At 46.3% G+C, this 13,581-nt stretch overlaps 1 protein-coding gene across 3 annotated transcripts in view; it reads right to left on the bottom strand.

The window, feature by feature from the left end:
- Positions 1-5,823: 5,823 nt before the first annotated feature.
- Positions 5,824-13,581, bottom strand: part of LOC311148344 (AP-4 complex subunit beta-1-like) — a 31,330-nt gene continuing 23,572 nt past the window's right edge. For all 3 annotated transcript variants that reach the window (XM_084185281.1, XM_084185280.1, XM_084185282.1), the window contains 3 exons: positions 7,468-7,770; positions 7,244-7,344; positions 5,824-6,966 (listed from right to left, as the gene is read on the bottom strand). In XM_084185281.1, the coding sequence (XP_084041407.1) occupies positions 6,322-6,966; positions 7,244-7,344; positions 7,468-7,770 (1,049 nt within the window). In that variant the 3' untranslated portion in view covers positions 5,824-6,321. The remainder of the gene's footprint in view (positions 6,967-7,243; positions 7,345-7,467; positions 7,771-13,581) is intronic.

A 13,581-nucleotide genomic window follows, 5' to 3' on the forward strand; every position in this document is an offset into this window, starting at 1 on the left:
CCGTTCAAAAGTTTGGGGTCACTTAGAAATGTCCTTGTTTTCAAAAAAATAAAAAATGTTGTCCATTAAAATAACATCACATTGATCAGAAATACAGTGTAGACATTGTTAATGTTGTAAATGGCTGGTAGCTGGAAACGGCTGATTTCTAATGGAATATCTACAGAGGCCCAGTATCAGCAACCACCAGTCCTGTGTTCCAATGGCACGTTGTGTTTGCTAATCCAAGTGTATCATTTTAAAAGGCTAATTGATCATTAGAAAACATTTTTTCAATGATGTTAGCACAGCTGAAAACTGTTGTGCTGATTAAAGAAGCAAAAAACTGGCCTTCTTGAGACTAGTTGTGTATCTGGAGCATCAGCAATTGCGGGTTCGATTACAGGCTCAAAATGGCCAGAAACAAATAACTTTCTTCTGAAACTCGTCAGTCTATTCTTGTTCTGAGAAATGAAGGCTATTCCATACGAGAAATTGCCAAGGAACTGAAGATCTTGTACAACGCTGTGTACTACTCCCTTCACAGAACAGCGCAAACTGGATCTAAGCAGAATAGAAAGAGGAGTGGGTTTTCAGCTGTGCTAACATAATTGCAAAAGGGTTTTCTAATGATTAGTTAGCCTTTTTAAATGATAAACATGGATTAGCAAACACAACGTGCCATTGGGACACAGGACTGGTGGTTGCTGATAATGGGCCTCTGTACGCCTATGTAGATATTCCATTAAAAATCAGCCGTTTCCAGCTAGAATAGCCATTTACAACATTAACAATGTCTACACTATATTTCTGAACAATTTCTGATGTTATTTTAATGGGCAAAAAATTTGCTTTTCTGTCGAAAAAACAAGGACATTTCTAAGTGACCCCAAACTTTTGAACGGTAGTGTACATACCCCCAACAAGAAGCCATGGATTACAGGCAACATCCACACTGAGCTAAAGGGTAGAGCTGCCGCTTTCAAGGAGCGGGACTCTAACCCGGACGCTTATAAGAAATCCCGCTATGCCCTCCGACGAACCATCAAACAGGCAAAGAGTCAATACCGGACTAAGATTGAATCGTACTACACCGGCTCCGACGCTCGTCGGATGTGGCAGGTCTTGCAAACTATTACGGACTACAAAGGGAAGCCCAGCCACGAGCTGCCCAGTGACACAAGCCTACCAGACGAGCTAAATTACTTCTATGCGCACTTCGAGGCAAGCAACACTGAAGCATGCATGAGAGCACCAGCTGTTCCGGACGACTGTGTGATCATGCTCGCCGATGTGAGCAAGACCTTTAAACAGGTCAACATCAATTATCTAACCAAACTTTACCTTCTGATCACTGGAGTCAGGTAGTAGATGTGTTTAGCACAAAGGCTTTCAAAGGCTGTATTGCCACCACCTACCGTATGGGGTAGTTCGCGGTACTACAATGAAAAGAAAGGAGAGGATCGTCAGTGACGCTCCTTGGACACTTGCTGCATTCAGACCCTTCTCTGACCAGTTATCAATACTCTTCTCCACCTCGATATAAGAGATCAGAGTTGAGTGTTCCTCAGCTAAAGCTTACTAAAAGCTCTACACAGACGCAAGATTCGGAGTGTTGCAATGTCGTTTTTCATCACAGAAGGGGTGGCTCCTTGTAAAACGCTCCGGCATTCTACATAGTTTTTTACTACCTGAAAACTGACAAGCTGTATCATCATTCCTTGCGCAGCCGTAGGGGCGGTGTTGTCGCCTGGGTCCTTGATCTGATCTATAGGCTATTTATCGAAGTAGCCTATTTTGCATTGATAACCAAATATAATCTCAGTGACCATTCAAACAGTAAACCAAACAACAACAATCCACCCAAAAAGGTATTTAGTTTAGAAGTAATAACTAGTGATTACAGGCTGTTGTGAAATGGTAAAACCTGCTGTAGCCAACTAGCTATCCATGTGCTTTTTTTCTCCATGATCATAACATGATTTTCTATTTTTAGCTGATATGGGAATGAATACACAAGCAACATATCAAACTGGGATGTTTTAGGTTACACCGGCAAGTAGACTAATATTTGTCATGGACTTTTTTTTAAATGATATATCTGATCATTTCACATGGAGATGTGGGGCGCTAAAACGGCTAGCTAGCTTGCTATGTTTTTAGCCAGGCTAAAGCCAGCTAGCCAGATTTAAAAGTCTGCCGAACGGCATGTAGCCAGGCTGCCAGGTTGAATTACTGCTTTTCTACACAATTTAAAAACTCTAAAATGATATTTGGAGAACAACAAAAACAAACAAAAATTACCCCAGCCATTAGTTGTCACCGCAATATCAGATTTAAAAGTCTGGAAGAACGGCATGTACGATGTCAACTCAACCTCATCATAAATGGACTTATTTACAGTGCAACATGAAACAGATGCATAACACACTGTCGTATCGGGTGAATGGTGGCATATTATTGCTGTCAACAAAGAGTCAGCTTAGGCTGCATCGTGTTAGAGGCTTTTATTAAAATCACGAGGTTACAGCATAAGTTACAGGTGACATGACACCCGGAGAGCGACGCCTCAGAATGGCTGCTCGTTCTGACTTTCTTCTTCGTTTTCCCCCCTATTTATAAACAATGATGCTCCCTCTTCTGGCCAATCACCAGTCTCCCCTGTCTACAACACACTTCCTGTCTGTTGTACGTGACGTTACACTAAAACATATACTAACATAAACAACATTCCATTTCTTCATGAAAAACATTTAACAAAGACATAATCTTCATATACGATAACACACTATCAAGTCCGACTTCAAATGTCGACATCCATAGGCGGCTCATGAGTTTCACGTTTGGGGAAGCATGCATCTATCATCGCATTTGCAGACTAATGTAAGATAGGCTAGTATTCCTAATGTGATGAGTCATAATTTAGACTGATAATATACCTCAATCACTGTAAGCAGAAATGACGGTTCTGAACATGCCTGAGCCCGTAATGACGCAGAAATGATGGTTCTGAACATGCCTGAGCACGTAATGACAGAGTAGTATGTTCCTCTTTCATTTCACAGGAAAATATTGGTCTTATATAAACACGTCATGTAATTCTAATACACTTAATATGACTTGGAGACATAAGCACCGGCTTTTTTAATACGACACAAATTAGTAGCCTACTCTGCTGACACTGACAAACAGATCAGTAAAAACGACCTTGTCTTGAAAAAAACCGTCTAAAAAGTTTATTGGTCATGTACATGGATTTGTAGATGTTATCACAGGTGCAGTGAAATGTTGTCTTTCTAGCTGCAACAGTGAAGTAATATCTCATGCTCGTGTTTCAAGGGATAGAGGAGATACCTCGTCAGTTGATAGGGGAGATACCTCGTCAGTTGATAGAGGAGATACCTCGTCAGTTGATAGGGGAGATACCTCGTCAGTTGATAGGGGAGATACCTCGTCAGTTGATAGGGGAGATACCTCGTCAGTTGATAGAGGAGATACCTCGTCAGTTGATAGGGGAGATACCTCGTCAGTTGATAGGGGAGATACCTCGTCAGTTGATAGGGGAGATACCTCGTCAGTTGATAGGGGAGATACCTCGTCAGTTGATAGGGGAGATACCTCGTCAGTTGATAGGGGAGATACCTCGTCAGTTGATAGGGGAGATACCTCGTCAGTTGATAGGGGAGATACCTCGTCAGTTGATAGGGGAGATACCTCGTCAGTTGATAGGGGAGATACCTCGTCAGTTGATAGGGGAGATACCTCGTCAGTTGATAGGGGAGATACCTCGTCAGTTGATAGGGGAGATACCTCGTCAGTTGATAGGGGGGATACCTCGTCAGTTGCACAACTGAATGCATTCAACTGAAATGTGTTTTCCGCATTTAACCCAACCCCTCTGAATCAGAGTGTCTGTGTGAAGGGTCCGTTTCAGGTTGTCAGTGATGTGAATAGGGGAGACACTAATTCCACAACATGACGTCCATCTAGCCTGGAGGAGGGAATTATTGTCCCCCAAAAAACGTTCCAGCGGACTGATCCAATGATAAAGACAGTGAATATGAGTCACCAGGATATGGCCGATGCGCTCCGCTGGTTACTGTTCACTCAACTGGGAGTTGAGAACTAGAGACAGATTCATCTTTTCTTTGTCTTCTCTTTCCAGCAACAGCCATTTGGATTCTAAACTATGTTTTACCTACGATTGTATTTTGAAATATTGTGATAGGCCTATTTAACTAATTTTCACTGACCCCGGCAACTCAACAATCAGCTATCTGCCCAGAGCGCTGACCAAATTGCACGCTTAAACAACTGGCACTGGGAGAATCTCAATTGCATTCTCCTCGCCTCCTTCTCAAAACCCATTGGAGGAGAAGATTAGAGGGGAAGGACCTTTGGCTTTCTCATCCAATTGGTTTTGAGAAGGAGGCGAGGAGAATGCAATTGAGATTCTCCCATAGTCTCTGCTCTCTGCTAAGAGAAAGGCAGGCAGGCAGTTTCTCTCCAAACGATGCTCCGAACGGTCCTAAAGCCAGCCAATAGATCAATACGCTAAACAGCCATTGCATTTTAAATCGGGAATGGAATGATTTTAGTCTACTTTTTTGTAGCCTACTTTTACATGTTTGGTATTGAGCTAGGGAATGGCAACTGCCCTACCCAACTGACAGCTGTCCAATAGGCTGATCTATAGCCTGGGTACCAGTCTGTTTCTGACCTATAGCCTGGGTACCAGTCTGTTTCTGACCTATAGCCTGGGTACCAGTCTGTTTCTGACCTATAGCCTGGGTACCAGCCTGTTTCTGACCTATAGCCTGGGTACCAGTCTGTTTCTGATCTATAGCCTGGGTACCAGTCTGTTTCTGACCTATAGCCTGGGTACCAGTCTGTTTCTGACCTATAGCCTGGGTACCAGTCTGTTTCTGATCTATAGCCTGGGTACCAGTCTGTTTCTGACCTATAGCCTGGGTACCAGTCTGTTTCTGACCTATAGCCTGGGTACCAGTCTGTTTCTGACCTATAGCCTGGGTACCAGTCTGTTTCTGACCTATAGCCTGGGTACCAGTCTGTTTCTGACCTATAGCCTGGGTACCAGTCTGTTTCTGACCTATAGCCTGGGTACCAGTCTGTTTCTGACCTATAGCCTGGGTACCAGTCTGTTTCTGACCTATAGCCTGGGTACCAGTCTGTTTCTGACCTATAGCCTGGGTACCAGTCTGTTTCTGACCTATAGCCTGGGTACCAGTCTGTTTCTGACCTATAGCCTGGGTACCAGTCTGTTTCTGACCTATAGCCTGGGTACCAGTCTGTTTCTGACCTATAGCCTGGGTACCAGTCTGTTTCTGACCTATAGCCTGGGTACCAGTCTGTTTCTGACCTATAGCCTGGGTACCAGTCTGTTTCTGATCTATAGCCTGGGTACCAGTCTGTTTCTGATTTATAGCCACTTTAGCAATTACAGAGAAAAAGGATTGGAATGTTAGGAGAAACAGGTTCTGGATTTCAGGCTAGCTGACCACTTCCTGTCTGACCACTTCCTGTCTGACCACTTCCTGTGTAAATAGTTGTCTCTATAGACCTTCTCTAGTCTGACCAACTCCTGTGTAAATAGTTGTCTCTATAGACCTTCTCTAGTCTGACCAACTCCTGTGTAAATAGTTGTCTCTATAGACCTTCTCTAGTCAGAGTTGAGTGAACTGGTCTGTCTGACAGCTTCAGCCTGCTCTATGACAGGGTTTCCCAACTGGTGGCCCACGGCTAAATCTCCTTGATGATCCCTGGCATATGGCATGGTAAACAGTTACTACACACACAAACAAATAGCCCACACACACACCCAAAGAGTGTATCCAATTCCATCATTTTTATTGTTTTTACAAGAACCACATCAATGTTGTGTGTTGAGGCTGTGTGTGGGGACAGGCTGTGTGTGGGGACAGGCTGTGTGTGGGGACAGGCTGTGTGTGGGGACAGGCTGTGTGTGGGGACAGGCTGTGTGTGGGGACAGGCTGTGTGTGTTGAGGCTGTGTGTGGGGACAGGCTGTGTGTGGGGACAGGCTGTGTGTGTGTTGAGGCTGTGTGTGGGGACAGGCTGTGTGTGGGGACAGGCTGTGTGTGTTGAGGCTGTGTGTGGGGACAGGCTGTGTGTGGGGACAGGCTGTGTGTGGGGACAGGCTGTGTGTGGGGACAGGCTGTGTGTGGGGACAGGCTGTGTGTGGGGACAGGCTGTGTGTGGGGACAGGCTGTGTGTGGGGACAGGCTGTTTGTGTGTTCAGGCTGTGTGTGGGGACAGGCTGTGTGTGGGGACAGGCTGTGTGTGGGGACAGGCTGTTTGTGTGTTCAGGCTGTGTGTGGGGACAGGCTGTGTGTGGGGACAGGCTGTGTGTGGGGACAGGCTGTGTGTGGGGACAGTGTGTGTAGAACAGTAGTCAGAACAGACAGGAATCCTCTCAGAGCTGTCTGGTCTCCTGGATGCTGTCTCATCATCACCATCATGCCTCCCTCCCCCTCTCCTTCTCCCTCCCCCTCTCTCTCCCCCTCTTTCTCCCCCTCTCCCTCCCCCTCTCCTTCTCCCTCCCCCTCTCCTTCTCCCTCCCCCTCTCTCTCCCCTTCCCCCTCTTTCTCTTTCTCTCCCTCCCCCTCTCCCTCCCCCTCTTTCTCCCCCCCTCTCTCTCCCTCCCCCTCTTTCTCTCCCTCCCCCTCTTTCTCCCCCTCTCCCTCTCCTTCTCCTCCAGTGTGTAGTAGTTCTGCCAGTATGAGTGTGTGTGGTGGCGTTGTAGAGAGGTGTGAGGCGTGTGAGTGTGAGGTGTGTGTGTGTGAGGTGTGTGTGTGTGAGGCGTGTGTGTGTGAGGCGTGTGTGTAGAGGTACACCCTCCAGGGGTGTGTGTTTGGGGGGGTGAAGGCCAGCGTCTGGATGTTGACCAGCCGTAGTGCCACCTGCAGGCTCTCCGGGGAACAGCGGGGAACAGGACACGCCACACACACCTAGAAAACAACAACAAATAAACAAATAGTCATTAACACGACACACACTGTGACAAACACCTAGAGAAAACAGACCCAGAAACCAACTGGCACCCCCAGTGTGTAATACTAACACTGTGACAGTTGATGAAACTTCCTGTTTCTCTGTGTGTATCACTAGCAGGACATGTTGCAGCGATACCAAGTGAGTGTTGGCCGATATTAGCTTTTGTATCATACAATTGTTCTAATATCCTCTTTTACGCAAATTCCTCTACACACACACACACACACTCACCTCCAGACACGCCCCCTTCTCCAGCTGCAGCCACAGGCGTTCAAACTCCTCAGGGATCAGAGCTGGAGACACAGACAGACTCAGAGCTCCACTACTGCAGTCTGGAGAAGGGGGAGGACGAGAGATGTTTAGGAAAACATGACATACGCACATCCGTGGTCTCTGAGCAGGTGGTGGATGTCAAAACATGTTCTTCCCAGCAGCCGAAGCAGACAGATTATCACCTGGGAGGTGGGGGTCTCCTGGCGTAGAGGTCATGGGTTCAGGGTTAGAGGTCAGGGTGGAGGGGTTGGGGGTCGCGGGGTCAGAGTTCCCCACGGTAGAGGCTCTGAGGGTTAGAGGCTCCAGGGTATTGAACCTGGATGCCCATTGGCTGATGGGCTCAGGGGGCCGTCCAATCAGAGGCCCCAGAGAGGGGTCTGACCGCCGTCCACCCTGGAGGACACGACGGACCTCCTCAATCCCACAATGCAACAGCCGGTAGTACAGCAGGGCCTGGTCACGTACACACATGTCTACCTCCTCCTCTGAAACACACAGATAGTTGTTCATGTGAAGCCTGCCAAATATATTTCCCATATTAATAAAGTCATAAACTAAATGTGTAAAGTGTGTGTACGTATGCAGTAGTGTGTGTGCGTATGCAGTAGTGCGTGTGCGTATGCAGTAGTGTGTGTACGTATGCAGTAGTGTGTGTGCGTATGCAGTAGTGTGTGTACGTATGCAGTAGTGCGTGTACGTATGCAGTAGTGCGTGTACGTATGCAGTAGTGCGTGTACGTATGCAGTAGTGCGTGTGCGTATGCAGTAGTGTGTGTGCGTATGCAGTAGTGTGTGTACGTATGCAGTAGTGTGTGTGCGTATGCAGTAGTGCGTGTACGTATGCAGTAGTGTGTGTACGTATGCAGTAGTGTGTGTACGTATGCAGTAGTGTGTGTACGTATGCAGTAGTGTGTGTGCGTATGCAGTAGTGTGTGTGCGTATGCAGTAGTGTGTGTGCGTATGCAGTAGTGTGTGTGCGTATGCAGTAGTGTGTGTACGTATGCAGTAGTGTGTGTACGTATGCAGTAGTGTGTACGTATGCAGTAGTGTGTGTGCGTATGCAGTAGTGCGTGTACGTATGCAGTAGTGCGTGTACGTATGCAGTAGTGTGTGTACGTATGCAGTAGTGCGTGTACGTATGCAGTAGTGTGTGTATGTATGCAGTAGTGTGTGTACGTATGCAGTAGTGTGTGTGCGTATGCAGTAGTGCGTGTACGTATGCAGTAGTGTGTGTACGTATGCAGTAGTGCGTGTACGTATGCAGTAGTGCGTGTACGTATGCAGTAGTGTGTGTACGTATGCAGTAGTGCGTGTACGTATGCAGTAGTGTGTGTACGTATGCAGTAGTGTGTGTACGTATGCAGTAGTGTGTGTGCGTATGCAGTAGTGCGTGTACGTATGCAGTAGTGTGTGTACGTATGCAGTAGTGTGTGTACGTATGCAGTAGTGTGTGTGCGTATGCAGTAGTGCGTGTACGTATGCAGTAGTGTGTGTACGTATGCAGTAGTGCGTGTACGTATGCAGTAGTGTGTGTACGTATGCAGTAGTGTGTGTACGTATGCAGTAGTGTGTGTACGTATGCAGTACTGTGTGTGCGTATGCAGTAGTGCGTGTACGTATGCAGTAGTGTGTGTACGTATGCAGTAGTGTGTGTACGTATGCAGTAGTGTGTGTACGTATGCAGTAGTGTGTGTACGTATGCAGTAGTGTGTACGTATGCAGTAGTGTGTGTACGTATGCAGTAGTGTGTACGTATGCAGTAGTGTGTGTACGTATGCAGTAGTGTGTGTGCGTATGCAGTAGTGCGTGTACGTATGCAGTAGTGTGTGTACGTATGCAGTAGTGTGTGTACGTATGCAGTAGTGTGTGTACGTATGCAGTAGTGTGTGTACGTATGCAGTAGTGTGTGTGCGTATGCAGTAGTGCGTGTACGTATGCAGTAGTGTGTGTACGTATGCAGTAGTGTGTGTGCGTATGCAGTAGTGTGTGTACGTATGCAGTAGTGTGTGTACGTATGCAGTAGTGTGTGTACGTATGCAGTAGTGTGTGTACGTATGCAGTAGTGTGTGTGCGTATGCAGTAGTGTGTGTACGTATGCAGTAGTGTGTGTGTTCTAGGGCTGTGCGATAAAGCCAAAATATATCACGGTATTTAAAAAATATATATAATGTGAGACGGTATTTTATGTTTTTGAATAAAAAAAGTTATACATTCGCTTTATGAATGGTACGTGACCCTAGGTTGGCAACAAACATTCTCATTGTTTTATTCAACCCCCCACAACAACAACAAAAAATCAGCATTTCCTGCACTCATTTGAGATAATTTCCACACTTATAGGCCATTTTGACCAAATGTTGCAATTGCGATTTGACTTGCGATTTAGAGCAAACCACTTGAGTGAACTGATGGCATCATGGAGGTAGAATATAATCGTGGACACTTTGAATACAGCGTTGTTTGACATGACAACGAATGGAAATGCCAGGGGGGAGTTATTGTGACAGGTTAGGAACCAAAACGGTTAAGTGTTTCCTAGGGGGACACAATCTTTGGCTACATTAAATGTTTTCTCTTAGCTACTTCATGTAGCGAACATATTCACGCTTCGCCTATTCCTCTCTGATTCAGAAGATACTGTTGCCTGAACAACATGCTGATCTAAGGCCGACACGCGTGCAACATTGCAGAAGAACAAAAAGTGGTTGCATAATTGTCTATGCAAAAGGTGCACTCTGAACCACTGTACATGGGCCTTGAATAAAAATATATATATATAAAATAAAGTGCATGTTTTCTGGAGAACAAAGGAGAGTTGAACAAAAATAATGATCTGAATGCACAGAACATCACTGTGAGCCATACAATATTAATGTATAAGTCCCTCTGGCCCTTTCCCTGCATTAATGAGAGAAATTACACTTTCTGTCTCCTGCCAATGCTTTGAACTTTCCACAAATGGTGTGAGAGCAACTCTGAGACATTGGTGCAGGTGTTCATTGGTGAGCCTGGTGCGGTATTTGTTTTGAATAAAGTTCATTGTGGAGAAGGCTGATTCACAGCTGTCTGTGGAGCCAAACATGGTCTGGATGTGTAGCGCCAGCTGTCTGTGGATCCAAACATGGTCAGGATGTGTAGCGCCAGCTGTCTGTGGAGCCAAACATGGTCTGGATGTGTAGCGCCAGCTGTCTGTGGATCCAAACATGGTCCGGATGTGTAGCGCCAGCTGTCTGTGGATCCAAACATGGTCCGGATGTGTAGCGCCAGCTGTCTGTGGATCCAAACATGGTCCGGATGTGTAGCGCCAGCTGTCTGTGGATCCAAACATGGTCCGGATGTGTAGCGCCAGCTGTCTGTGGAGCCAAACATGGTCCGGATGTGTAGCGCCAGCTGTCTGTGGATCCAAACATGGTCTGGATGTGTAGCGCCAGCTGTCTGTGGATCCAAACATGGTCAGGATGTGTAGCGCCAGCTGTCTGTGGAGCCAAACATGGTCTGGATGTGTAGCGCCAGCTGTCTGTGGAGCCAAACATGGTCTGGATGTGTAGCGCCAGCTGTCTGTGGAGCCAAACATGGTCCGGATGTGTAGCGCCAGCTGTCTGTGGAGCCAAACATGGTCCGGATGTGTAGCGCCAGCTGTCTGTGGAGCCAAACATGGTCAGGATGTGTAGCGCCAGCTGTCTGTGGATCCAAACGTGGTCTGGATGTGTAGCGCCAGTTTCCTGAACAGGGACATCAGCTGCAGGCGCCATCTTTCCCCAGAAAGGGACGGGGTCACGATCACCAGCCAGCTCCTTCAGAGCCAATCACCAGCCGGCTCCTTCAGAGCCAATCACCAGCCGGCTCCTTCAGAGCCAATCACCAGCCGGCTCCTTCAGAGCCAATCACCAGCCGGCTCCTTCAGAGCCAATCACCAGCCTGCTCCTTCAGAGCCAATCACCAACCGGCTCCTTCAAAGCCAATCACCAGCCGGCTCCTTCAAAGACACATTTTCTTGCAGCTCAATCAACTCCATTTGCAGTGATGCAACATCTACCCATCTGAAGATCCGTTTTGCTTCTTCTGACAACTTTGTCACATTTGTGTCCAATAAGGGGTTCTGGATGAGCAGCAGCAGTTCTCCTCCAACAGTGAAGTCATCAAAGCGAGCCTTGAAGTTCTCCAGCAGCTCCTGGATGAAACCAACCTGGTTGGGAACATCTTTGTCTCCCTGCGTTTGGGCCAGAAGATTGGGGACAAGTTCTCCCTGGAGATCATTCTTGAAAAGCTCCAATGTCTTCTGGAAAGCCCGGACTGCCGTTATCATATCTCACACTGTGTTGTCCCGTCCCTGCAGCTTAACATTCAGTTGATTAAGGTGTGATGGAATGTCTGTCAAAAATGCAACAGTTTCCATCTTCTCCTCATCTTCCAAAAACTCAGAAAACTGAGTTCTGATAAGAAAGCTTTGATTTCCTCCTGAATGGCCCAAAAGCGTTCCAAAACCCTGCCTTTGCTGAGCCATCTGACATTGTTGTAGTAAGTCATCATAGCTGGCATTGGCCTCAGTCAGAATGCCTCGTAGCAGGCGGTGTTGCAGGGATGATGTTGCTCTCAAAAAGTTAATTGATGTGGAATCTGACAGTGGTATCAAACTTCACACATGCATTGTTTTACCATCTCAGCGTCTGAAAATGTTTTTTTGGTGTTTTCCCAAAACCCAAGCTATCCTCAGTGAACACTCCATTGCACGTTGTTGGGCTGTCAGGGAATTGACAAGGACTTGGGTGGACCTCTCATATTGGGATTTGAGTTGGTTAATCCAGTTTGTTCTCACCTCCGTGTTCAGGGGATACGTCTGATCCAGTTTACTATGCCTGGTGTCATAATGGTGTTTAACATGGGCACCTTTCAGGAGAGCTACGACTCACTGCATATCAGGCACATTGGTTTGGTGCTAGTTGAGGGGAGAATGAATAAATACTGTTCCGTCCACTCGTCTTTGAATATACGGCTTTCAGAGTCAACTTTTGTGTTTGTTTTAACAAGCCATATTAACAAAGATACTGGTAACTAAGCTCCTTCTATCTGTGATATTTACAGTTGAACCGCGGCCAAATCTTTGTGTTTCTTTCTGCTTGTCCCAAGGTTCCGCGGAGGATATTTTGATTAATGTGTAATGAGATTGGGTAAGACGCGGCCTCTTGTATTTGCATATAACCACGCGATTGGATAAGACGGGGCACTAGTAGAGGTGGGCGTGGCTTCGAGAGAGAGAGTGAGAAAGAGAGGTTGCTGAGTTAAAGAGCTGTCTAAAAAACCCAAACCAGTCCGTGCATCAATACCGGTATATAGTAACATACGGTCTAAAAATAATGGATTGATTTTTATTGAACAAAATGCGATGATGTCCGAATTGACCCTTCTCTGGGTCCGGACCCGGACCGCGGTCCGCCAGCTGAGTTTGGCTGGCCCATCACTGGTATTATCAGGCTGTAGAGCTAGTTACGTTGCGCTGACTCAGTAGCTAGCGATTAGCATCAGCGGCTAACAAGATGTCGGCCCAACTTGCTAAGAAAAGACAAACTAGCTGTTTGCCGATTTTTTATTTATTAACCTTTATTTAACGAGGCAAGTCAGTTAAGAACACATTCTTATTTACAATGACGGCCTACCAAAAGGCAAAAGGCCTCCTGCAGGGACGGGGGATAAAATTTTTAAAATATAGGACAAAACACACATCACGACAAGAGAGACACCACAACACTACATAAAGAGAGACACCACAACACTACATAAAGAGAGACACCACAACACTACATAAAGAGAGACACCACAACACTACATAAAGAGAGACACCACAACACTACATAAAGAGAGAAGCCACAACACTACATAAAGAGAGACACCACAACACTACATAAAGAGACACACCACAACACTACATAAAGAGAGACACCACAACACTACATAAAGAGAGACGCCACAACACTACATAAAGACAGACACCACAACACTACATAAAGAGAGACACCACAACACTACATAAAGAGAGAGAGACACCACAACACTACATAAAGAGAGAGAGACACCACAACACTACATAAAGAGAGAGAGACACCACAACACTACATAAAGAGAGAGAGACACCACAACACTACATAAGAGAGAGACACCACAACACTACATAAAGAGAGACACCACAACACTACATAAAGAGAGACACCACAACACTACATAAAGAGAGACACCACAACACTACATAAAGAGAGACACCACAACACTACATAAAGAGAAACACCACAACACTACATAAAG

The sequence above is a fragment of the Coregonus lavaretus genome (assembly GCF_964263955.1).
Source record: "Coregonus lavaretus genome assembly, chromosome: 20".
Lineage (NCBI taxonomy): Eukaryota > Metazoa > Chordata > Actinopteri > Salmoniformes > Salmonidae > Coregonus > Coregonus lavaretus.